The sequence below is a fragment of the Zootoca vivipara genome, chromosome 11 (genome assembly GCF_963506605.1).
Source record: "Zootoca vivipara chromosome 11, rZooViv1.1, whole genome shotgun sequence".
Classification (NCBI taxonomy): Eukaryota; Metazoa; Chordata; class Lepidosauria; order Squamata; family Lacertidae; genus Zootoca; species Zootoca vivipara.
In genome coordinates, this window is record NC_083286.1 from 35,350,222 (window position 1) to 35,376,510 (window position 26,289).

Here is a 26,289-nt window from a genome sequence, read left to right on the forward strand (position 1 = left end):
CTAGGCTTTCATTAAACTGGCCTTGTGACCTTGTTTATTGAGGACATCCCTGTTTTGAAAGGATGTCAGAAGGTGCCCTCTATTAGAGGGACAATATTATTAGAAGGACATTATTATTATTATTATTATTATTATTATTATTATTATTATTATTATTATTATTCCCTGCCCATCTGGTTCGGTTTCCCCAGCCACTCTGGGTAGTTTCCAGAAAAATATAAAAACAAAATAAAACATCGAACTTTAAAAACTTCCCGATACAAGGCTGCCTTCAGGTGTCTTCTAAAAATTGTGTATTTCTTTATCTCCTTGACATCTTATGGGAGGGTGTTCCACAGGGAGTGAGTCACTTCCGAGAAGGCCCTCTGCAATCTGGTCCAAGTCTCATTTAAAGATAAAGAACCACAAGAAGAGTGATTTTTCAGCTGCCCATCAAAAGCTCAGAACTGGAGAATGTGCAGGCAAAGAAGCCAGCTGTTTCCAGCTATGATGAGATGTGATGTATTTCTAAGGTGGCTCACCAGGCCTCCCCAGTTGACCTACAAGCTCATTGTGGGTGAGCCATAGCCACTTGCCCTATGTATATTATGTCAGGTGTGTGGCAGGTAAAGGTGGGGCTTGACTGAAAGGGTTTTTGCAGGTGCAGCAATTACCAGTTGGTTGGTTGGTTTTGAGGAAACACTGTGCAAATAACTTTGCCAGCCTTACATTTGGCCCTTGGGAAGCAATACACTGCCTGCCAGGCATTTGGGAAGTGCTGTCAATCACCTGATGTCATTATGATATCACATGATTGACAAGTGAGTTGTCCTGTTAATCCAACAACCCCCCCCCAAAAAAAACATTCAGGACTGGTGCAGTCTATCGTACCACGTTAAGATTCTGTTGTCTTCTACTGTATGTGTCCTGACAAGATCTTGGTGAAGATGACTTTTTCTGGCTTCAGCAACAGTTGCTCCTGATGTGGCTACTATTGAAAATCAACCCAAACATGTTTGTGAAGGTAGACAAAACTCCTAAATAGCAGCTTCTCCTTATCCCAGTCAGGGCACAAGTACAGCAGCAACCCTATGCAAATTACATGGAAATAAGCCCCACTGAACCCAATGGGATCAGCTTCTGATGTTTATAGGATCAGGTTGCGAGGCTCTTTTGGGCCATGTAAATTTATTAGCCTCTAATTTGTTTTCAAATATGTCTGTGATTTCAAAGGACGAAGTGACGACTAGGCGGGCTGGGGGTGGATTTTCGGAAGGCAGCGGTTTGTCCTGGATCTCTGGCAGGTAAACCAAGAAATCAAGCTCAACAACTTTGGGGGTGTCCAGATTTTTTACTTCTTGAAATATGGCAACCCTAGGTTAACCCTGACATGTTTAGGGAAACTTTTAATATTTGATTAATTATTGTATTTTAATATTTCGTCGGAAGCTGCCCAGAGTGGCTGGGGAAACCAGCCAGATGGGTGGAGTATAAATAAATTATTATTATTATTATTATTATTATTAGTAGTAGTAGTACACCCAGAGGCATGAAATCCACTTCCCTGTGTTGTATTCCCCTATGGAGAGACTGTTGTAGCAATCATATACAGTGGTACCTCTACTTACGAATTTAATGCGTTCCGAACACACATTTGTAAGTCGAAAAAATTTGTAAGTCAAATCCCATAGGAATGCATTGGGAGAAAAAATTCATAAGTAGAAGCAACCCTATCTAAAAATTCGTAAATAGAAAAAATCCTATCTAAACCGCATCCAAGATGGCGGACGGAGCTCCATTCGTAAGTAGAAACATTCGTAAGTAGAGTTATTCGTAAGTAGAGGTACCACTGTAGCTCTTTCCTGCTCAGGTGTCATCTTCTCAGAATAGTGTGTACCTGTTTTAATTTGCATTTCTATGGTTGCACCATAAGGGGAGAGGCATTGAAGTGCTGGGGACCAGAGCGCCACCTGATACATTAATCCTTTACGATTAATGTATCAGGTGGTGCTCAGGTCCCCAGCACTTCAATGCCTCTCCCCTTATGGTGCAACCACTGCTTAAACGTAATTATAAAGATGGCCAGGCATAGATATATTTAAAACTAGTTGATTTCAGCAAAAACATTGGGATCACTTTTCTAAAACATTTAGATCTGACACATCTGCAGTATTTCAGTTTCTGTTTTATAAAGGTATGTATGGTGTGACTAGTAATGTGATATTTCCCATTTTAGTACAGTCATACCTCAGTTTAAGTACGCCTCGGTTTGAGTACTTTCAGTTTAAGTATTCCGCGGACCCGTCTGAAACGGATTAATCCACTTTCCATTACTTTCAATGGGAAGGTTCTCTTCAGGTTAAATACGCTTCAGGTTAAGTACGGACTTCTAGAACCAATTACACTCTTCGGGTTAAGCACGCTTCAGGTTGAGTACTCCGCGGACCCGTCTGGAACGGATTAATCCACTTTCCATTACTTCCAAGGGAAAGTTTGCTTCAGGTTAAGTACGCTTCAGGTTAAGTACAGACTTCCGGAACCAATTGTGTACTTAAACCGAGGTACCACTGTACTCCAGTTTCAGGCTATGCATACTTTTTGATGTGATTTCTTAACTTATTTGTTGCTCTTTTCCTAATATACAGCACAGCTTATATGTGCGTAGGCACCAGGAAAGATAGGTTAAGAATAAAAAATAACAATTGGTATCTGTGAGAAAGTCCTCACTAATAGCATTTCCTCTTTTCTCATATTTACTTTAGCAACTGTTTTAAAATTGCAGTTACAATTCATCTCCATGACTAAGCAAAAAAGAAAGAAAGACTATGCTCATTCTTTGCACACTGAAGGCATGCAATGACTGTAAGGAAACCCCTGTTACAGTAGGAATGTAGGAAGGATAGTTGTACAAATGAGCTCAGTTATCTAATAGCAGCAGACATAGCTGGGCATGATTCTTGCTGCCTTGTGATAACATGCTGCATAATGCAGATCGGAATGGGGAGGCACCAAAACTCAAAGGCTGATCTGCAATTCCTAATAGTCATAGCAAAATGAAAGAAAGAAATCCAATTTCAGCTATAGCAACATGCAGAGCATATATATTTCATGGGTGATATGGCATGAATAGACCTCAAAGTGAAGACCTATTAATTACAAAGCTGTTTGGGGAGAATGCTCTCTAGTTTGTTCCTTACTCAACAATCAATTAGAAATTAATTTTGATACAATCAGAATAAATCACATTATATGCGCAGCCAGCAAAATATTGGAAGCAGCTTTGTCGCATTGGTTGTTATTTTTTAAAGCTACTCATTACTTGGCTCTATGTTTACCAGTTTGTTATGTAACTTCATTGTTAGTGCTGATGCCATTCTTTCCTCCAAGCAAAAGGAAGCTCTTCTGTTCTTTTCAAATGTAGCCTTCCTTTCCATGCTCAGACCCACTGATCCATTCTCTGATGTGCTTGCTTTGCTGTTTCTTTCCTAGTTCACCATCATTTGTTCCTTCCAGTGAGCATTACGTGTTTGCCAGTCAGTTCCTTCCTTCGAACTTCTGAAATAAGTCGCTTAACAGACAGACCACCAGACAGATCTGGCAATTGTTTTTGTTTGTTTTTTATGATGAAATTAATTTATAAAATAAAAAAAATCCTTCAGTAGCACCTTAAAGACCAACTAAGTTTTTATTTTGGTATGAGCTTTCATGTGCATGCACACTTCTTCAGATACCATTTTAATTTATAAAGCCTATTTTAAAAGTGTAGGGCATGGGTAGGCAAACTAAGGCCTGGGGTCTGGATCCGGCCCAATCACCTTTTAAATCTGTGTCTGTGGGTAGGCTGTATGCCTCCCGATTCTTGGCTCCATCATGGATTCAATTCCTGGAATAGCTACCGGTAGGTGAGCTTCCTGGTGAGGAAATGGCCCTCTAAGTATGGGTCATTAAGGTAGCAAAGGAAGTGGCTCTGTGCCAGACAACAAAATGGGCAAGCCTCTCTCCCTCAACTGTCTGTCATTTACAATGACACGGAGTTTGGAGTTTGAGTCTGCTATGGCAGTGAAAAGGACCAGGGAGGAACAAAGCAGCTACAAGCTCTTCTCTGCAAGCAAACATGTTTCTCCTCTCAGAAAGCCATTGTTTGGCTTAGCATTGTGTCATGAAAACAGAGTTAAGTTCCTTTTTATCAGAGCATTTTCAAGAAAGACAAAATGACACAAATCTCATGAGATTACTACCTTTTATTATTTAACAAGCAATAAGCAACAAGAACTCATTCATTCATTCCTTTCATACCTTACCAGGTGGTTGGACCCACTAAAAGAGATGGCCAGTCTCTTTTAAGAGTCTATGGACGGCATCCTCCTGCAGGTAGGACAGCACGCAAAGTTCCCAAGGCTCAGGTCCCCCGTATGGTTACATTGTCTTGTATTGAAGGGGGTTGATAGCTTTCGTCATGCAATAAAAAGGATTTCTGCAAGGGCCCTGAGTTGAGGTCTGTCCATCTCTACTGCATTGCTCCTTCCTCAAAGAGCCCTAGAAATTAAGGCAGCCTGCAAATGACAGCTCATTTTTCAGGCACTGTAGAGTAGATTAGAGTGTTGCCACTCAGAGACCTAGAAAAACAGGTCCAAAAATGGTGTTTGGGTAGAGGGCAGGAAGCTGCCTCTGTTGCTTCTCTGTTTTCCCCTCCTCAACCAGCTCCTGGCTGCCAGTAAGGTAGACTGAGGCAGCTGCCTTTGGCAGCAGAAAGCCAAGAGCGCAGCAGAAAGCCCCATGGGCGCAGAGGCGCAGCAGCAGCAGCAGCGGTGGCCTCTTCCGAGATGTTGCCGAGAACTTGAGAAATTCACACAGTGCATGAGATTTCATGAGAACTAGCTGGAATCCATTGCTGCTGCTTTGCAGGCAGTGCCATGCAACTCAACTAAGGGAAGCTTCGGTAGGGTGGAAGGCACTTTCCCATTTTGCTTCAGGCGGGGAAACGGGGTGCACTGTCCCTGCCAGTTCCTGAAACATTTCAGCCCTCCCCCCGCCCAACAACAGAGAAGAATGGGTAGAAAGAACTGCTCGTAGTGAAACACTGAAGGATCACAAAGTGATTTGTGAGGGAATATGAGGCAAAATTAATAATCTGTATTGCATGTAGGCTTTGGACAGAATCAGTTCTCTTGTTCCCTATCCTGAATTCCAACGTTTTCTTGTCAGGCTAAGCTTTCAGTTACGAATGATACAAAATCACATTACCTTTACATGATATATTGCACAATGCAAACTCTGCATGCTGAGGTCACCTTCTTTACAGTGTCATTTTCATGAGATGTTTTGGGAAATGTCAGGCAGATTTTAAATCAAAGATGCCCCACTCATGAGCTGTTCTCAGAACATAATACACTATCACTTAATCATTGGAAAATGTTATTGTGTGGCTGCAATTCCTCCCTTTTCCCGTCTTAGCAGAATTGCTAAATCATTGTGATGAGTGTTTGGGAGGAAGGTCTCAGTCCCTGTAAAGAAGTGTGGCTTTCTTTCTGATTGGATTGCCTTCACTATGTGTTGGCCTTCAAGTGTCATTAATTTCTTATACAGTTGTACCTTGGAAGTCGAACGGAATCCATTCTGGAAGCCTGTTCGACTTCCAAAACGTTCGGAAACCAAGGCGAGGCTTCCGATTGGCTGCAGGAAGCTCCTGCAGTCAACCAGTAGCCACATCGGACATTCGGGTTCCAAAGAATGTTCACAAACCAGAACACTCACTTCTCGGTTTGCGGCGTTCAGGAGTCAAAACGTTTGACTCACAGTGTGCTCGGGATCCAAGGTACAACTGTAGATGAAACACTTAAGAACACAAGTTGGAATCCTTAGGCAGTGTGAAGACTTCACAGCAGGTGTGGGGTAGTTTTTTCAACCTGAGTGCTGCATTCCCTCATCTCTCTCTCTCTCTCTCTCTCTCTCTCTCACACACACACACACACACACACACACACACACACAGAGAGAGAGAGAGAGAGAGAGAGAGAGAGAATCCTGCCACACTCGCAAATACTGCATACAAACATGCATACAATTCGGCTTGAAAAAAGCATTTCAACTTTTTTCTAACAGCCAGAATAGGAGTGATCTTCTGGCAGATTATCCCTGAGGGGTGGGGGGAAGGGTTCACCTGGCCATCCCCAAATGGACTCTTTGGCCTAGAAGCCTAGAAGAGGACTTGAAAAGGCTTTAAAAATGGTAAAACAAACCGGTAAGTACAGAGCTTAAACGGAGAGGTGATGCACCGCCATCTTCTTCCCTCATGACTCCTGAGGGAATACTTGGGTGTCACCTTTCACTATAACTTAAAATGGGTGACCCATCGCAACAGAACAATTAATTTAGCAAGATGCTCGGTTGCACAAATCAAGCGCTTTCATTTTCTTGGTGGGAATCAATTTGTACCTGCAGCAATTGCTGCCTATAAGGCAAAATCCGCCTCCCAGCTTCTATACGGGATCCCCTTATGGATATCCAGCTTTAACAACAAAGTAGAAGGAGTTCAATCATCCTTCTTTCGGCAAATCCTTGGAGTACCAAAATGTGTGCCATACTTGGCTATCTGTGCAGAATTGGGCCAACACCTTCTTGAGACAAGAGGTTGGATCATTACTTTTAAATACTGGTTAAAAATCCATTTTAATACCGATCCAGATAGCTTGATATCCTATCTTCTGAAAGACAACTATAGCTGTATATGGTTCTCTAATATTTCCAACAAACTCAGACAACTAGGCTTCTCAGTGGATTCCCTCTTGACATATGAGGACTCATATATCTTTACTCTTATTAAGCAGAGACTGCTTGATATTGAACTCCAGAAACTTCATCCTGCCCAACCTCTAGTATGCTCGCCTGCCTTCTTGGGGCTGCCGCCACACCAAGGATTGACACCTAATTATATATATGACCTGGTATCTCCTTTTTATCGCAGAGTATTTATGTTGGCCCGCCTAAATGCTTTTCCGTCCTCTGTGCTATCCGGAAGACTCAAAGGCATCCCTTACTGGAATAGATTATGCCCTTGTGGCCAGAAAGAGGTAGACTCTATGACTCACATGATTCTGGACTGTCCCCTTTCTAATTTTTTTTATTTTGGCCCCCTCTTATCCTTTATGAGACCTGGAACCCTCCCCAACAAGGAAACAGTGGTCCAGCTCTTGCTGAGGGATGACTTCCCCGAAATTACCAGAATTATGGCCCACTACTTGTCCAGAATTTATGTAATTAAAATTAATACATCTAGCCTTCAACAATGATAGCTGAGGATCCCTTGTGTGCCTCTTCCTCCTCCTGCTCACCATTATTTCTGTACGATGTAGAGTTACTATTTATACTAATGACCTATATGTTTTATACGTTTTGTCTTTGTTTTTTATATTTTATATATACATAGCTGCCAAGTTTTCCCTTTTCTCGCGAGGAAGCCTATTCAGCATAAGGGAAAATCCCTTAAAAAAAGGGATAACTTGGCAGCTATGTATATATGCCAATAAAGGTGTTGAATTGAATTGACTCTTTGGGAAGATTGGCCCACCTCACTGCAACAATTATGCTTTAAACCCTCCCCTTCCCTGCTGCATACCCCCTTCTGCTACCGTAATTCCCTTCTGCTGTTTGAAACAGGACTTTGATAGGGGCGAATAAATGCTTTTTTGCAAGCCTGATTGTAGTAGGGGAGGGGTAAGCAGGAGAGCCCCAGGGAATGAATCCGACATGTAGGCTTGCAGTTCCCCACTATTCCTTCACAGAGGGAAAACCAAATCCCCACAGTGTGCCATGTTATTTGAGGTGGATGAACAGTTTTATGCAACAATATTGCTTTAAATGAATGCACAGAAGGGCATTCAGTGAATGCAATCTTCTTGTACCCTAAACTTAAAGATCTGAAAGCTTGGAAAGACACAAAATGTGCACAATTTTGTATCTACATGTGCTCTACATGTTTGGATGAACACTTGGGGTCAGGAGAAGTAAGGTCAGCATGTATGCTTTTGCTATCTCTCTGATGTATTCACTGAACATGTGATTATGTTTACATTCCTAAATACACTTTGGAAAATGGACTACTCCCCCAATACTTGGAAAACAGAAGTCCTGGGAAATAGTAAAGGGGAAACTACATTTTCCAGCACTCCTGGTGGCTACCTTGCAGTCATAGCTACATGCTGGGTAGGTGGAAGGAAAGACAGATCAGGGAGCTGGGGTGGGGTGGGGTGAGTAGAGCTTTTCCCCTCTCAAGAGGTATTTGAAATAAGACGGGAAGGGAAGGAGGAAGAAGCTGACTTCTCCCATTTGGACTGAAATCCAAGCCTGAGAATGAAATGTGGCTGTAACCCTCACCTTGTATTTTGAGGTAAACGTTACCAGTTGCTGTTATTAGGTCTTCCAAACAACAAATTTGAAAATTCAGCAGCACTCTTCATTGTAAACAGCAGGACTGATACGGATGAGAAACAGCAAATAGTACTATATATCAAGCTACTGTTTTCTTTTTGGAAATGCTTCAGTTACCTTTCAATAATACATATTTGTATCTGTAATATGTTCGTGACACACAAACCCATGTGTTTTAAGCTGTATGTTGGAAAGTGACGCTACTGCATGTAAATGAGAGAAGCCAGCAGAAATACCTAAATGTTTTTTGCTTTCCCCTTTTGGGTTCCTTCCTTGTGTCATCAGGAGCTATTTACTCTGCAGGAGCCTTTCTGCAGTGCACCAGTTCTCTGCTTTTGGTGCACTCTTGGTTAGCAATAGTGTGGGTTAATCCATGGGGAATTGATGGGTAGATAGTCTTGCCTCTTGAGCAACGGTGACTGTAGATCCTGTGTTCTTTTTTAGTTTTGTGATTCTATGCAGAACAAACAAAACTTAAAATATTTTCTTGTGTTTATTTTTCTTCTCCTAGATCTTGTTTTGGAACCGAACGTGTCTTGGGAGACTCCTGCTGCTGCGCTCCAGCACACAATAGGTTCCCTTGCACACGGAATCAGTTCAGTCACACATTGATTAACCCAAGATGGATGGAGCTTACAAGATGGAAGATAATACTTCATTAGTGAGAGGGGCTCAGGACATTGCCAAGGTAGTCAAGAAACAGACAGGGAGGAAGGGGAATGCAACTGTAGAGAAAGCTCAAGACGAGTATACGGAAAGATCTTACAATAGATTCCAAGGCAGAGAAGATGATGAATACTATACACAAGAAGGAAATTACGGTGGGGAGGCGAATGAAGATGAAGGATCAAGTGAAGCGACTGAAGGGCATGATGAAGATGATGAGATTTATGAGGGGGAATATCAGGGAATCCCAAATGCGACCCAGGACAAGGATGGGATCGGAGCCTTAGGTCAGCCTGTACGAGATGACTACAAAGATCGTCTTGAACTGGAAACGGAGAGAAAAGCTGATGAAGAAGAATTGGCACAGCAGTATGAGCTCATCATTCAGGAATGTGGGCATGGACGTTTTCAGTGGGCCCTCTTCTTTGTTCTTGGGATGGCGCTAATGGCTGACGGGGTGGAAGTTTTTGTGGTTGGATTTGTATTGCCCAGTGCTGAGACAGACATGTGTATCCCTAATTCTGGATCAGGATGGCTTGGTGAGTATTATCTACATCCTTTCCTGGCGTGTGTCATAAATTAGACAGATATTGTCTCGTATGTATTTGACAGTGCTCCCTCTGATGAAAACAAATAACAATCTTTGCTTTGTTAGCTCTGCATGTGAGGCTCACAAAATGTATTTTAAGATACCACCATGGCTTTCTTTTGTTTTATTGTATGTGTAAAAAGAAAAGATTTTCCTCTGCCCTTCATCATGACCAATAAACATAAGTAGCTGTTCCTAAATCATAGGACAAAAAAACCACAGGGTTATGAATCCAGAATAAATATAATATGTTGATAACGTGCTGCATAGCTTAGTATCAAGAATACATGTCAGTTCTGTGTAACAAAGAGATGGAAGAAAGTGCCTCATCATTAGGAGTGTTTGATTAGAACTGTGTGCCAGTGGCCTCTCAAAATTATCTATTGTAGTTGTAGGCAAAGAAATTGGTGGTGGTGGTGGACCTGGGGGAGGAGAAATTATTGAACACTTTCTCTGGGAGTGGGGCTTTCCACTAGTAGTGGCAGTAGCTCAGCTTTGTCCCTCTCCCTGTCTGACACTGCAAGTGGCAGCTACAGCCAAGTGTGTTGGCAGCCTAGCTGCCATTTTGCATCCTCCTGGCCCTAGTGTCATTCTGGAAGAACAATGGTGGCAATAACAAAAAAAATATCATTGGAGATTATCATTTGCCTTTTTTGCAAGGGCTGGGGTGTGTGAAAAAGAAAAAGGAAATCCCAGAAATTTTCTCAGAAAAATCTTTTTTGAGAAATCTCAGCTCGGTTTGTTTCAATGGGACTTGTGGAGGAATAGTTCAGAGATGTGTTACAAAAGTACTTGAAATGGTGTGCAATTACACCATGACTATTCATGGTGGGGGGATTCACAAGTGAGCGAGTGTTTCTAATTCTATCCAGAAGAGCCAGTCCCTAGAATTGTAGAGTTGGAAGGGACCACGAAGCTTATCTAGTCCAACCCCCTGCGCTTTGCTACCAAATATCTTTAGGGCAGGTTCAACGTTGCATTGAGCGATTCTGTTCAGAAGTTGGGCTGGAGAAATGGAAACACATATTTGTGCTTCTCAATGCATAAAGCAAAACCATAGCTACTAAGGCTGGAGATGGCTTTTCTTGAGAGATGCTTTGTTTCTCATAGTGAGTTTGGCCCCACTGCTAACATCTGTAAAACATGTCTTTAAATCAAGGGCGGGAAACCTGTGGCCCTCAAAGTATTGTTGGACTCAAGCTCCCATCAGCCTTAGTCAGCATGGCCAGTGCTAAAGGATAATGGGAGCAGTAGTCCAACAACATATGGGAAGACTCAGGTTTCCCGCCAATGTTTTAAATCAAAACCAAACTCTGTGAAATAAAAGAAAGATGCATATACACATCGTGAGAAGTCCCTGCCCCCCCAAAAAACCCTGCCTTTGCTTTTCTGAAAAAAGGATAGTCTGTCTCTGTCTCACCAGCCTTGTATAACATTTTTATTGGATGTGATTTCATTCCCATTTAGCTGTTTTTATGGAATTATTCTCCTTTTCTCTGGTATTTGATTATACTGATTTTATATTTCAGTTTTAAAGACAATGTTATGCCTTTTTCATGAGCAGCTTGGGCATTTCCCTTGGGGAGACAAGTGCAGTGCTTTTTGGGATACTTTCATTTTCTTACTCATTTTGAAATACTGGCCCTCAATGAGGTCAAACTTAGATTCACAAAATGTTTAGGGGTATGCATCCCCCTAGGGAAAAAAGCACTGGACAAGTGGATTGTAAACCTATACTCTGCAGTCCAGTAAGTGCGAACTACTTGCTTTCCCACTCCAGTGATATTTAACTTGCTCAAAATTTCATTTGCTCTATGCCAGTATCAAACTCCTATCTTCTAGTACCACTTGAATTATAATACCATTAACCAATGGCCATGTTTCATAGAAATGCAAATATGTTGAAAATAGAAAAAAGCCTTGTTGACTTTGCACACTTAATTAGGTCCCTGTCTTCATTTTTTTTGGTGTGTGGGCACCTCAGCAGTCTGGGTTTCTTTGGCTGAAAATACATCACAGTTTAAATCATTAGGTGTCACATCTACTTTTGAAACAAAGCTGAAGATCTTTAACACATCATTGAGCTCTCCACAGGCATCATGTTTTGATAATCTTGGAAGATAAATAAATCATGGTTTACAAGACCTCATCTATCAAGATGCTGAACTTTTTTATTTGATTTTCGCAGCTCCTGGGAATTCCAAATTCTGAGACTAAAAGCCCCTTTTGGAAGAAAAATGTGTCACACATATAAAAACATTTATTAATAAAATATGCTAGAGGGAAAATGTTCATACTATCTATACTCTTACGGGACACCTAGTTGCCTCCCATCAAAGAGATATTTCAGGTCCCTGCCCGCTTTGCTTCAGCTTCTGGTTGCTTCTAGACTGTTGTTGTTGTTTAGTCGTTTAGTCGTGTCCGACTCTTCGTGACCCCATGGACCATAGCACGCCAGGCACTCTTGTCTTGCACTGCCTCCTGCAGTTTGGTCAAACTCATGTTTGTAGCTTCGAGAACACTGTCCAACCATCTCGTCCTCTGTCGTCCCCTTCTCCTAGTGCCCTCAATCTTTCCCAACATCAGGGTCTTTTCCAAGGATTCTTCTCTTCTCATGAGGTGGCCAAAGTATTGGAGCCTCAGCTTCACGATCTGTCCTTCCAGGGAGCACTCAGGGCTGATTTCCTTAAGAATGGATAGGTTTGATCTTCTTGCAGTCCATGGGACTCTCAAGAGTCTCCTCCAGCACCATAATTCAAAAGCATCAATTCTTCGGCGATCAGCCTTCTTTATGGTCCAGCTCTCACTTCCATACATCACTACTGGGAAAACCATAGCTTTAACTATACGGACCTTTGTCGGCAAGGTGATGTCTCTGCTTTTTAAGATGCTGTCTAGGTTTGTCATTGCTTTTCTCCCAAGAAGCAGGCGTCTTTTAATTTCGTGACTGCTGTCACCATCTGCAGTGATCAAGGAGCCCAAGAAAGTAAAATCTCTCACTGCCTCCATTTCTTCCCCTTCTATTTGCCAGGAGGTGATGGGACCAGTGGCCATGATCTTGGTTTTTTTGATGTTGAGCTTCAGACCATATTTTGCGCTCTCCTCTTTCACCCTCATTAAAAGGTTCTTTAATTCCTCCTCGCTTTCTGCCATCAAGGTTGTGTCATCTGCATATCTGAGGTTGTTGATATTTCTTCCGGCAATCTTAATTCCGGCTTGGGATTCATCTAGTCCAGCCTTTCGCATGATGAATTCTGCATATAAGTTAAATAAGCTGGGAGACAATATACAACCTTGTCGTACTCCTTTCCCAATTTTGAACCAATCAGTTGTTCCATATCCAGTTCTAACTGTAGCTTCTTGTCCCACATAGAGATTTCTCAGGAGACAGATGAGGTGATCAGGCACTCCCATTTCTTTAAGAACTTGCCAAAGTTTGCTGTGGTCGACACAGTCAAAGGCTTTTGCATAGTCAATGAAGCAGAAGTAGACGTTTTTCTGGAACTCTCTAGCTTTCTCCATAATCCAGCGCATGTTTGCTATTTGGTCTCTGGTTCCTCTGCCCTTTCGAAATGTGGTTCCCTCCAGAAATTGTTGGACTCCAATTTCCATCACCCCTAAGCATGGGCCATGCTTGCTGTGGCTGATGGGAATTGGAGTCCAGCAACATCTATAGCAATTGTTAACGTGTATTCCATTCCTTTTGTCATATTAATTCACTCTCATGCTATGTGAGTGCTTATTCACTCGTTTGCTCCCGTGCGCTCCCACAGCTTTCTTTTTGAAACTGAGTTGCCCATGATCCACCTGTATCTTGTATTTTTTCAAGAAATACTCCTTTGATGTGTTTCTCCTCAAATGAGCTTTCATATAATTTGAAAACGCAAGGTGTGAATAAACCGAGGTGTGTACATTTCAGACAGCCTTTGTGCATGTGCAGATAACAACTTTCAGTTCAGGTAAACAGCGTTTCCGTGCGCTGCTCTGGTTTTGCCAGAAGCTGTTTAGTCATGATGGCCACATGACCTGGAAAAACTGTCTGCAGACAAACGTCGGCTCCCTCGGCCAGTAAAGCGAGATGAGCGCCGCAACCCCAGAGTCGTTCACGATTGGACTTAACTGTCAGGGGTCCTTTACCTTTTCACTCCCATTTCAAAATGGAGAGGCTGAAATGTTTGAGGCTTCAACCCTCTTTTTCATGGGGAATTGAAAGGCTCGCTGAGAACTGGATGATGTTTTTAGCATTGGAAGTTGGCTTATACTAGGTCAGTCTGTTTATCCATCTAGATTCTAGCCCATCTGCTCTACCTGGCTGGGGTATTCTAGGATCTCAGCTCAGGGTCTTTCCCATGCCTGCTACCTGATCATTTTTAATGAGAGTGGCAGTAACTTGAATACAGGACCTCTAGCATCTGCTCTTACCACTGAGCTAGGGATCTTCCATTTCTCACTGCTCCACAGTATAAATAAGCAGTGCTTCAAAATGACATGCTTGAAATCTTCAGGTAGGCACTTTTTGGTCTAGAACAGATATTTTAAGTGAAAGGAATTGATTTAAAAAAAGAAAGAAAGTTCTGTCAAGGGATGAGGTTTTTTTTTTCCAAGAAAAGGATGAGATGTAAGACAACAATGTGGCATTATATTCATCTAGATGAGCTACCTCAATATATACATGCTAACAAACATACTGGGATTCAACTAACGTATCCCAGTAGCACAACGGGACTTTCCCCCCTCTCCTCTGCCTACACCTTCCCAAAATTGGGGTGGGCTCAGAGGAAATCCCAAAGCAGCAGGGGCAGGGAGGTGAATAATTCCATCTGGCAAGCTGAAAAGCTTCCACTGGAAGGATGATTGCCACAGTGCTACATTTAATTTCTCCTGCTTTATGTGCTCTGCCCTGAAATGTGAATGACCCCCAGTGCATTGTGGGGTTTGGATTATACTGCTTGTCTTACTGAGGCCAAGGATTACGACCTCAGTTCCAGTGAATTTTTTTTTTCCCCTAGAGGAACGCATTTTGATAGCTAAGGAAGTCCCATGTTTGCTTGTGCTGCATGATTTTCTTCCTCAATGAAAATGAATGTGTCAGCATTTACTAGACCCAACTTCTGTTGGCATAAGAGAACACAAAGATTCCCCCCCCCCAAAGAAAAAACAACAACAACAACCAGGCAACATTTTTAAAAGCTCATTTCTTTTGCATCAGAGACAGCCAAGTTGGCTGCCTGTGCAAAGATGCTTCTTTATATCGTACAGCTAGTCACCTAATAAAAGTTTTCTATTACATTTGACACATTTAATACACTAAATATGCTATTGCCAACTTTGGCAACACACACACCTCCCTCCCCCCCCCAAAAAAAATTCTGGGACTGTAGTTTATGCCTCACAGAGCTACAGCTCCCAGCACCCTTAACAAACTACATTTCACAGGATTAATTTTTTTTGCAGTGCGGGGAGCTTTTAATTTATGGTGTGTATGCTGCCTTTGTCGCATGGTGAGGGATTCAAGTCACTATTACTTTTCAGCAACTCACAGGTGGGAAAGCATTGTAGGAAGAGATAGTTGTCAGTGCCTTTTTACGGCACTGCTGGCAGCTTTGCGGGGCTGGAGGAGGCGGGCAGCAGCTGGAGGGCAGCTCCTCCGGCGGGGAAGAGGTGGAGGCCCTGGGCATGGCACTGCTTCAGCGAGGTGGACGAGGGCGTGTCCAGCCTCTGCCTCTTCCCTGGCACCCTCCAGAACTTGGCACCCTGCTCCACTTGCAAGATGCCCCTGCTTCTGATATGATGTAGAGACATGACTGTAGGGCGATCCTATGACCAATTACTGGCTTTAGGGTTTTTGTGAGAAGAATTAATCCCAGAACATTGCATGGGAAACACATTGTGTTGTTCAGTCACATGCACCGTTCATAATCACTCTGAGCTTTGGAGTATTGCCATAAAAAGTGCATTTCAAATTGCAGAGTCACACCGATTTGTTACCATGACAGGGTCGATTGAGAACTATGTGAATGCTGTTGCTGCATTTCGCATCAAAAGTCTGAGAGGGAGAAAACGTATCAGAGGCACCTCAGTTTCAGAGAAAAGTGAAACCAGGCATTAGAGGCATTACAAAGACTTAACAAAGTAGGCTTTATCTCAGGCTTGTCAGTTAGGATTTTCTCTCTAATGCCAGGGGGAACTATCGGATAAGAGAAGATACCTTCAAAATAATATGTTCAGAGCTAGTACTAAACGAATCCATCAGTAGCTTCATATCATTACCTGGGATTAACTAGGTTTTCGATAACCCTGTTCTGTAATTGCTGCATCATAGTATCTCATTTTTATAGTAGTAGGGGGTGGTTTTTCTTTTACGCTCAGGGTGAGAATAGAGACAGAAGTACTATTTTTACTGTACTGCAGTTGTCTTAATTGTAAAAAGTTGGACATAAATCAATATTTGTGTCCATCCAATTAAATGTTATAGTCTCTTAACTACCTGTTAATTTGGCTACTTGAGCAGCAGGGAAGAGACTGAAGTGTGGCATTGTGTGTGTTTAAATCAATAAACTGTTCATTCAGATATGGCTTTATCTGTGGCAAACTTATTCACAGTGTGGGATTGGAACAGCTCTCACCCACCTCATTTTAAGGCCACTTTGGATTCTGATTTGTAAGTCACTTTGGAGTGGAACACAATGCATAGAATGGATCAGGGCAACCCCCTATTAATAATTAGATATATTGGTCTTGTATGCATTGTATTTTGTGTGCCACCATTTCAGTTTCCAAATATCAGGCAAACTGGAGCTGGTGGATGACTTGCAAGGCAGGTAAAAATTATTTTGAAATGCTATAAAGAGTGTGTGCACATGTATGTATGAGCATGCATATTTATCTCATAAACACATATGCATATGTGTGTGTTTATATATATAGTTGTGTGTATACCTAGGGACTTCCTGAGCCTTTATATCCCAATTCGATCTCTGAGATTATGTAGACGAGCACTGTTAGTTCCCATTCTTCTGTGTTTCAGAAGCCCAGCTAGCTTCAACTAGAAGCTAGCCATGTACTTTTACCAGTTCCATTCTGTGCAATAGTTTTGCTACTATATGTTTCAGATGCCTCTTAGAATCATAGATTCATAGAGTTGGAAGAGACCACAAGGGCCATCCAGTCCAACCCCCTGCCAAGCAGGAAACACCATCAAAGCATTCCTGACAGATGGCTGTCAAGCCTCCGCTTAAAGACCTCCAAAGAAGGAGACTCCACCACACTCCTTGGCAGCAAATTCCACTGTCAAACAGCTCTTACTGTCAGGAAGTTCTTCCTAATGTTTAGGTGGAATCTTCTTTCTTGTAGTTTGAATCCATTGCTCCGTGTCCACTTCTCTGGAGCAGCAGAAAACAACCTTTCACCCTCCTCTATATGGCATCCTTTAATATATTTGAACATGGCTATCATATCACCCCTTAACCTTCTCTTCTCCAGGCTAAACATACCCAGCTCCCTAAGCCGTTCCTCATAAGGCATTGTTTCCATGCCTTTGACCATTTTGGTTGCCCTCCTCTGGACACGTTCCAGCTTGTCAGTATCCTTCTTGAACTGTGGTGCCCAGAACTGGACACAGTATTCCAGGTGAGGTCTGACCAGAGCGGAATACAGTCTTGAAGATCTTTTTATGCCAGCAGCCTGTTCGGTCATTTACATTTTTCAAGATGATGTAATATTTTTGTGATATTTTATGTTTGATAGTGCTCGTCAATTTTCTTGTATACTACCCTGATAATTTATATGAAGGGGCAGTCTATAAATATTTTTGTGAATAAACAAAATAAATTTATATATACACAAGCATACTTTTATATGGTTGGTTTGGGTGCATCATTGGACTTTTGGAACCCCCCTCTTTAAAGGCATGTTTATTGAAATTAAAATATTCTTGAAGCACAAGCGATAAAGCTGCAGAGTCACTACTATAATGTGTACTGTTATCTGAGAAAACAGCTGTAAGCAAGCATGATCTGTAGTGAGTTTTGTACACTGACCTATCAAGTTTCCTAGCATACAGAAACCTGATCCTCTCTTCTTAATTTCCTCCCTTCTGTTATTAAAGCAATTTAAATAATCCTAGTTTCTGAAACCATTTATAAAGGGTCACATTCTGAGAGCGCACACATGATTTGGAAAATAATCCTGTTGATAACAAAGTTTTCCTGCTATGTAGTTGCATTAGTTAATTGCATGGTATTGATTTATCCACATAACTTAATTTTAGCCCGCTGTTTATGGAAAAATTCTGGGTAGGAGATGCTATGTAGCAGGGGTAGGGAACTTCAGGCTCTGGGACCAAATGTGGCACTCCTGGCCGCTCTCTCTGGCTCTTAGGACTTTTCTCAGCCCACATCCCTCACTGGCTCTGCTCCAGCTTAATGTGCCCCTGAACTGTAATAATGTCTCTACCTTGCCTGGATGTTGCAGTGGAAAGATGGAGAGGGCCAGTGTTGAACCAGGATCTGGGAGACTAGGGTTCACATCTCTGCTCAGCTATGAAGCTCGCTGAGTGAGCCAGGCACAGTCTCTCAGCCAACTTCACAGGGTTGTTTTGAGGGCAAAATGGGTAGGTGGACAACCATGCACACCATATTGAGCTCCTTGCAAGAAAAGGTAGGATATAAACCTCTCAAACCCCAAATTTGCTTGCCTTTTCTTTTACTTTCATGCAGCTGTGTGCCTATAACTAAACAAGTATCAAATTTTCAGTACGTCAGAAACAAAGGATGCATATGAGAGGCGTGTTTTTTCCTTTGCAAATCTGTATTCAAATTACTCACCTACAATAAATGTACATAGTTGTTTTGCAAGCAAATTGTGCCATGTGTGGGAGCTGAGGAGGAACACTGACTTAGGAGTTGATATTGAGAACTATGCCATCCTTCCTAATGTAACATATTCTCTTTTGTGTGTTGCAGGTAGCATAGTATACCTTGGGATGATGGTGGGGGCATTCTTCTGGGGAGGCTTGGCAGACAAGGTGGGAAGGAGACAGTCTCTTCTCATATGTATGTCTGTCAATGGATTCTTTGCCTTCCTTTCATCATTTGTCCAGGGCTATGGCTTCTTTCTCTTCTGTCGTTTACTTTCTGGATTTGGGTAAGCTCTTCCTTTATTCCTTTCATTTTCTAATTTAACTTTACAATGAAAGCTTGTTCATTGTTGTTCCCATCCTGCTGTCAAGAGCCCACATCTGAGGGTACAGCCGTACCTTGGTTCTCAAACACCTTGGTACTCAGATGTTTTGTCTCCCAAACGCTGCAAACCTGGAAGTAAGTGTTCCGGTTTGTGAACGTTTTTCGGAAACCAAACGTCCGATACAGCTTCTGCTTGACTGCAGGAAGCTCCCAGAACGGATTAAGTTCGAGAAACAAGGTACCACTGTATTGTGGTTGAGCTTTGTGTTCACTCAGACTTTCTCAATCTGACTTCTACATTTGCTCTTGTGCCACGATGGCCTGTTGCACTGTGAGGGTGCCCTGTATGGATAAATTCCATGCAAAGAAGGGGTTAGTGGTTAAAATAAAGTGGATATTGTTTTCCTTCGATCCACATTGGGGTACGTAAAGTGGCATGGCATGGCTGAAAATTACACTTGCACGTCTGTCACAGGTAGGTAGCCGTGTTGGTCTGGGTCGAAGTAAAATAAAAAAATTCCTTCAGTAGCACCTTAAAGACCAACTAAGTTTTTATTTTGGTATGAGCTTTCGTGTGCATGCACACTTCTTCAGATACGTCTGTCACTGTATGCCTGAAAGAAAAATGCCAGAACAATCCATTTAGAAATTCACACGCTGCATAGCTTAGGATTTAACCACCTTGCATTATTATCAACGGTGATAGATGCAGAGAGCTGAGTATACTTTTAATATTTTACACTAAATTTAACATATTTTATGACACAATATAAATAAATAGAACAGAAAAGAAGTAAGCTACAGTCCCCAAATAATATATATAATAAGGGAGACAGGTGCACTTCACCAGGGAGGGCATTGCATAAATGGGGAACCGGTACTGAAAAGGCCCTGTCACAGATCATCATCAACTGCGTGTCCCCAGTGGCAGCACCACCAATGAAATCTCACTTGCCAAGTGTAAGATCCAAGATGGTTGATGTTGGGGAAGGTGCTCTTTTAAGCAATTGAGTCCCAAAACATTTAGAAGTTACTGCTTTCTTTCCATCCAGTATAACACCTCGATTTGTTCAACTGCTTAAAGATTTGTGTGGAATACTGACATATCTGAAAATATTATAACATTGTAAAGTAATTTCTCAGGGGTGGTAACAGTGAGATTTAAGTAGTTGTTAAAATTGCAGCAGGGGAGGACATTTGATTTCAAACATTATAGTTTGCCTCTAGTAATGTACAAATAGAATAGGCAGCTGTGCCTTGGAGCAGGATTTTGAATTGGGAAAAATATAATTTATGTGAAGAAAATATTCCACTATTATAAGTTTAGACTGCTTAGCAAATCAGTTTCAACTATTAATAAGATATACTTTTGTGTTAAATAGACAGGGGTGACTGGAATATGAAAAAGTATTGGAGAATGTCTTCTTAAATAAGGTAACAGACACACCATACATTTAAGGTATAGCTTCCCCCAAAAGGTCCTGGGAATTGTAGTTTGCTAAGGGTGCTGACCTCTCAGACCTACAATTCCCAAATTCTCAATGTCTGTTAAAATTGTATAAAGGTGCTTTAAATGTTTGGTGTGGATGTGACTGAATCTGTAACGGCTGTTTTGGCTGAATATTGCTGATGCCTGCGGAAAATTGAAAGGGGATAAATTATAAATCATTTACATATTGTCACAGTGGTCGGAGTGGGCTACTTCAGAGTAACGACGCTACGCAGCTCTGCATTTTATTCTTTTATTGGTGCTGCGTATTTACAGTGCTGAAGTCATTGCTATTTACACGGAGTGATGTGGTCAGTCGGTTCCAGAACCTCCGAATGGCTTTTGGCGCGTCTTTCTCCAACACAAAAGCTTTGGCAGACCCATCCTCTTTCCCCTCCTCTTTCTGCGTAATTCCGGAGTTGGGGGGATGGGTCTCCCCCCCTTATTCGCCCCTTCCTGTCCCACCTGGGACCCTGGCTCCTCTACCTTGCCTGAGCCTCGGACACGACTTCCTGCTTCCCCATTGGAATCTGAACTCTCTCTGCTTTCCCCTGTGCTCGGGGATGGGCTTGAACTCAGGAGGGGAGGGACTTCGCGATATCCCCTGCCCCTCACATCCACCCCCCTCCCAAGCTCTCCTTCACCCCTCCCCAGGTCCCCCCCAGGTGTCGGTGACGACTGGAAGCCTAAGAACTCAGTGCCTTCCGAGCCCGTTGGTGTGAACACCTCCCCCCAGTCCTGCGATCCCCCCCCTTCCGCCTGGGAGGACGGGAATCCCAAAAAGTCCGTGGCGTCAGAGCTGGTAGGGGTAAAAATGTTCTGCCAATCTGCTCCTTCCTCTGACTGGGTGGATCTCGGTGACACCCATACCTCATCCTCTGGTTCCTCAAACTCCGCTTCCCAGCGCCATGGTGAACTGCTCTCCCGTGCTTCCTCCCCCTCCCCCTCCCTTTCCATGCGCCAGGGCTTGGGTCTATGGGGAAAGAGGGCGTGAAATTCTTCTACCAGGAATTCCTCCTGTATCTGAGTGGCTGGGACCCATTCATTCTGGGACGGTGGAGCATCCTCCCATGCCATGAGGTACTCCAGGCCCCTCACCCCCCTTCTTGAGTCCAGGATGGCCGTGGCCTCATTGAGTTGCTCCCTGCCTTCTCTCTCCCCCCCTCCCTCAGGGGTTTGTTCGCTGCCTCGGAGCCTGCTGCTTTCCCTGTACGGCGACAGCAGCGATCTATGAAACACTGGGTGCACCCTCATGTCCTCTGGCAGTGCCAGCCTGTATGCCACCGGGTTGACCTGTTGCGTGACCGTGAAGGGGCCCAACCTTCTGGGCGCCAGCTTTTTGCACCTCCCTCTGATGGGAAGGCCCTCCGAGGACAACCAAACTTTGTCCCCCACCCTAATGACCTCCCCCGGTCGCCTGTGGCGATCTGCCCCCTTCTTGTACGCCTCCTTGGCTCTCTCCAAGTGTTCTCTGAGCTGCTGGTGCACCGTCTCCAGTTCCTCTGCCCAATCCTCAGCCTGTGGGCCCTCCTCCTCCTCCTCCCCCTCCCTCTCTGGGAAAGATCTGAGGTCGCGCCCGTAATTGGCCTTAAAGGGCGACACCCCTGTGGAGACGTGCACCGCATTGTTGTAGGCAAATTCTGCCAGTGGCAGGCGATCCACCCAGTCCGTTTGCCGCTGGCTGACGTAGCATCTCAGGTACTGCTGCAGAATGGCGTTGACCCTCTCCGCCTGTCCATTGGTCTGCGGGTGTCTAGCCGTCGACAAGCTGACCTCCACCTGCAGGAGGTTCATGAGCCGCCGCCAGAACCTGGAAACAAATTGGCGGCCACGATCCGAAATAACCCTTAAAGGTAATCCATGCAGTCTGAATACGTGATCCACAAACAGTTTGGCTGTCTCTTCTGCAGAGACCGCCCTGGCACACGGTATAAAGTGGCACATTTTGGACATGAGGTCCACCACCACCAACACTGCGGTCTTGCCCCTGGAAGAAGGCAGATCTGTGATGAAGTCCATGGACACCACTTCCCACGGCCTGTGTGGCGTGGCTAAGGGCTCCAGCAATCCCGGTGGCGCTGCTCTGACCACCTTTGCCCGCTGGCAGGTGTCACAGCCCCGTACATAGTCTCGAACATCTTCCCGCACCCCTGGCCACCAGAAGTGTCTCATGACTAGGTGAGCGGTTTTGTCCCTCCCAAAATGACCCGCCGTTGGGTTGTCGTGCATCTGCTTGAGGACCGTACGTCTAAGCTGGGTGGTGGGCAGGTACAGTGCACCCTTGTAGAAAAGCAGCCCCCTGCATTCTGCAAAGTCTTTTGCCTGCTCCCCCCCCTCTCAGTTCTCTGAAGATGCGGTTGGCAAATTCATCCGCTGCCGTCAGTGCTGTGAGCTCCGCCTCGCTCACCACTGCTGCTCCGCAGGACCATGCTGACGGGGGGGAAATGTGCCTGGGTGCCGGTGGCGCCTCCTCCTGGCTTGCGGGAGAGGGCATCCGCCCTGACATTCTGCTCTCCCGGGATGTAGTGTATGGAGAAGTTGAAGTTCGAGAAGAACTCTGCCCACCGTATCTGCCGCTGGTTGAGCACCCTGGCAGTTCTCCAGAACTCCAGGTTCTTGTGGTCTGTGCACACCTGGATGGGGTGCTTGGCGCCCACCAGGAAGTGTCTCCAGTGCTGGAACGCAGCGTGGATCGCAAGAAGTTCCCTATCAAACACCGTGTAGTTTCGCTCTGGCTGGGTCAACTTCCTGGAGAAGAAGGCACAGGGTCTCCACTCTCTGTTGGCGTCCAGTTGCAACAAAATGGCGCCCACAGCTTTATCAGAAGCATCTGTCTCCACGCGTAGGGGCGCGTCCTGAACCACGTGGAACAGGTTCTGGTCTGAGGCGAACACCCTCTTGAGGCTTTCGAACGCTGCTTGCGCCTCTGGTGTCCACCTGAACTTCTGCTTGCCTCTCAGGCAGTCAGTGATGGGAGCCGTAACGCGAGAGAAGTTCTTGATGAACTTCCTGTAGAAGTTGGCGAAGCCTAGTAGGCGTTGGGCATCTTTGCGCGTCCTGGGGCTGTGCCAGTCCAGGATGGCCTGCACCTTGTCCTTGTCCATCGCCAGCCCCTTGTCTGACAGCTTGTAGCCCAGGAAGTCCACCTCCTTGGTGTGAAACTTGCACTTCTCCAGCTTCACATACAGGTGGTTGTCCTTCAGGCGCTGCAACACCTCCCTGACATCTTTCACATGCTGCACTGGGTCATCGGAATAGATAAGGATGTCATCCAGGAAGACCAAGCATTTCCTGAAGAGGAGGGACCCCAGGACGTGGTGCATGAAGGCCTGGAAGCATGCTGAGCCCCCTTGCAACCCGAAGGGCATCACCAGATATTCAAAAGAGCCCAGAGGCGTGAACATCGTGGTTTTCCATTCATCGCCTTCCCGGATCCTGATCAAGTTGTACGCCCCCCTCAGGTCTAGCTTGGTGAAAATCTTGCCCCTGCGTGCCGCTGTCAGGAGATCATCCACTCTGGGCATGGGGAAAGCCACTGGCTCTGTCACTGAATTCAGCCGTCTAAAATCCACCACAAGACGGCGCTGTTGCGTGTTTTTCTTGTCCACCCAGAAGACTGGGCTGCCCCCTGCTGCCTTGCTTTCTCTGATGAACCCCCGCTTGAGGTTCTTGTCGATGAAAGCGCGCAGATCCTCCAGTTCCTGGTCTGACATGGCGTACAGCTTGGCTGGGGGTATAGTTGCCCCTGGCACCAGGTTGATCTGGCAGTCAAAAGGCCTGTGTGGGGGTAGGTGGTCGGACTCCGCTTCGCTGAAGACCTCCTGCAGGTCCCAGTACGGCTTGGGTATCGCCTCACCCCCTTTGACGTGCATGGTGGCTACCGTGGCTATCGGAGGCCCCTCCCCTGGTTGGTGCTGCATGCAATGTTCCAGGCAAAAGTCCGATCCAAAAGTGATGCACCTCTGGTGCCAACTGATGGAGGGGTCGTGGCGCGCTAGCCAGCTCATGCCCAAAACGATGGGGGGGTCTGAGATGGTGGTGACGTTGAATGCCAGCGTCTCTGAGTGCCTTCCCACCGTCATTTTCATGGGGGGGGTTTGATGAGTGATGGCCCCTCCCAGCAGCTCTCTGCCGTCAATGGTCGCCACGTGCAGAGGAAAATCCAGCTGCAGAAGCTGGATCTGGTGCTCTTCTGCAAAGTTTCTCGAGAAGAAGTTCGCTGACGCCCCACTGTCAATTAGGGCGAGGACCGTCAGGGGATAGCCATTTGGGAGCGTGAGCGTCACTTCTAGAACCACTCCTGCTCTGGGAGGGGTGGGCTGGCTCTGCTCCTCTCTGTGCGGGTGGGTGGGCTGGGGCTGTTGTCTGCTGACTGTGCCTGGCTGCTGCCCCTTGTCTCCTGCAGCCAGGCTTTCTCGTTTCCCTGCTGTGGTGCTGCGTCAGTGGGGGAGGGCACAACCGTTCCCGCCTTTCCTTGCCACTCCCTGCGATGTGGGCAGTCTCTGACGAGATGCTGGGGGGAGTTGCAGAGAAAGCAATTCCCACCCCCTTCCCTCCTTGCGTCTTGGCGCCGCTGGGGTTTGAAAAGCCCGCGCGCACGCGCTATCAATCTGCATGGGTTCCTGGTCCTGGCTGGCCCCAGGCGTGGCTTGAAAGGGTTGTTGGGGGAGTGGCTTCTCCTGCGACCGTGGGAACCAAGCCCGCTTTGCGCGCGTTGCTTGCTTGTCGCTCCACCGGGATTCCTGTCTCACCCCCACCGCCAGAGCCGCTTTGCTCAGCTGATCCATATTACTGGGCTTTGGACCTCTCGAGAGCTCATCCTTCACCTCCTCATGCAACCCCAAGTAGAACGCCGCTTGCATTGGGGGTGACTCCAGTTCCCACCCCAATCTGTGCACCAGCATGGTGAATTTCGCCCAATACGCGCGAACTGTCATATTTCCTTGGCGTAAATTATGAAGTTCCTCCTTAGTCTGGTCCATATGACTATCGGACGAATACATCGTTTTCAAACCTTCTAGAAATAGTTTGACATTCTTCATGCAAGGATTCTTTGTTGCGATTAACGGTCTTAGCCACTCCCTGGCTGCCCCGGTAAGGTGCTCCACAATAAACGCTACCCTGTGCTCATCATCAGGGAACTCATCGTGGTGCAGCTCAAGAGCATACACAATCTCAGTCTCAAAGCCCTGATATTCCCTCGGGTCTCCATTGAACTTGCTTACTAGGGTCCCGGCTCTCCTTCCTGGCAGCACTTGGACTTGGGGTGCCCCTCCCGCCTTGTGTTTCTCTGCATCCAGCTTGTTTTGGAGGTCTACCGCCACCGCCCTTAATTCCTGCTCTCTTTCCTGTAGCGCTCTCACCTGTTCCGCAAGTTGTAGCCGGTCGTCCTGGACCTTCTTAGTCTCTTCTTTAGCTGCCTTCAATTCCCCCTGCGCCTGCAGCGACAGCTGCTGCAGTTCTTGCTGGGCTTGCTCCGCGATCTGCCGCCATCTCTCCGCCTCTGACACGCTCATCCCGGCAACTCCAAAGTAGCCCCAAAAAGGATTCGGAGGTTGCTGTCACAGTGGTCGGAGTGGGCTACTTCAGAGTAACGACGCTACGCAGCTCTGCATTTTATTCTTTTATTGGTGCTGCGTATTTACAGTGCTGAAGTCATTGCTATTTACACGGAGTGATGTGGTCAGTCGGTTCCAGAACCTCCGAATGGCTTTTGGCGCGTCTTTCTCCAACACAAAAGCTTTGGCAGACCCATCCTCTTTCCCCTCCTCTTTCTGCGTAATTCCGGAGTTGGGGGGATGGGTCTCCCCCCCTTATTCGCCCCTTCCTGTCCCACCTGGGACCCTGGCTCCTCTACCTTGCCTGAGCCTCGGACACGACTTCCTGCTTCCCCATTGGAATCGGAACTCTCTCTGCTTTCCCCTGTGCTCGGGGATGGGCTTGAACTCAGGAGGGGA

At 45.3% G+C, this 26,289-nt stretch overlaps 1 protein-coding gene across 1 annotated transcript in view; it reads left to right on the forward strand.

Annotated features, from left to right (window-relative positions):
- SV2C (synaptic vesicle glycoprotein 2C) overlaps positions 1-26,289 on the forward strand; it is a 98,897-nt gene that overhangs the window by 16,023 nt on the left and 56,585 nt on the right. Inside the window, exons 2-3 of the mRNA XM_035100167.2 lie at positions 8,918-9,611; positions 18,625-18,805. Of these exons, the coding sequence (XP_034956058.1) occupies positions 9,029-9,611; positions 18,625-18,805 (764 nt within the window). The 5' untranslated portion in view covers positions 8,918-9,028. The remainder of the gene's footprint in view (positions 1-8,917; positions 9,612-18,624; positions 18,806-26,289) is intronic.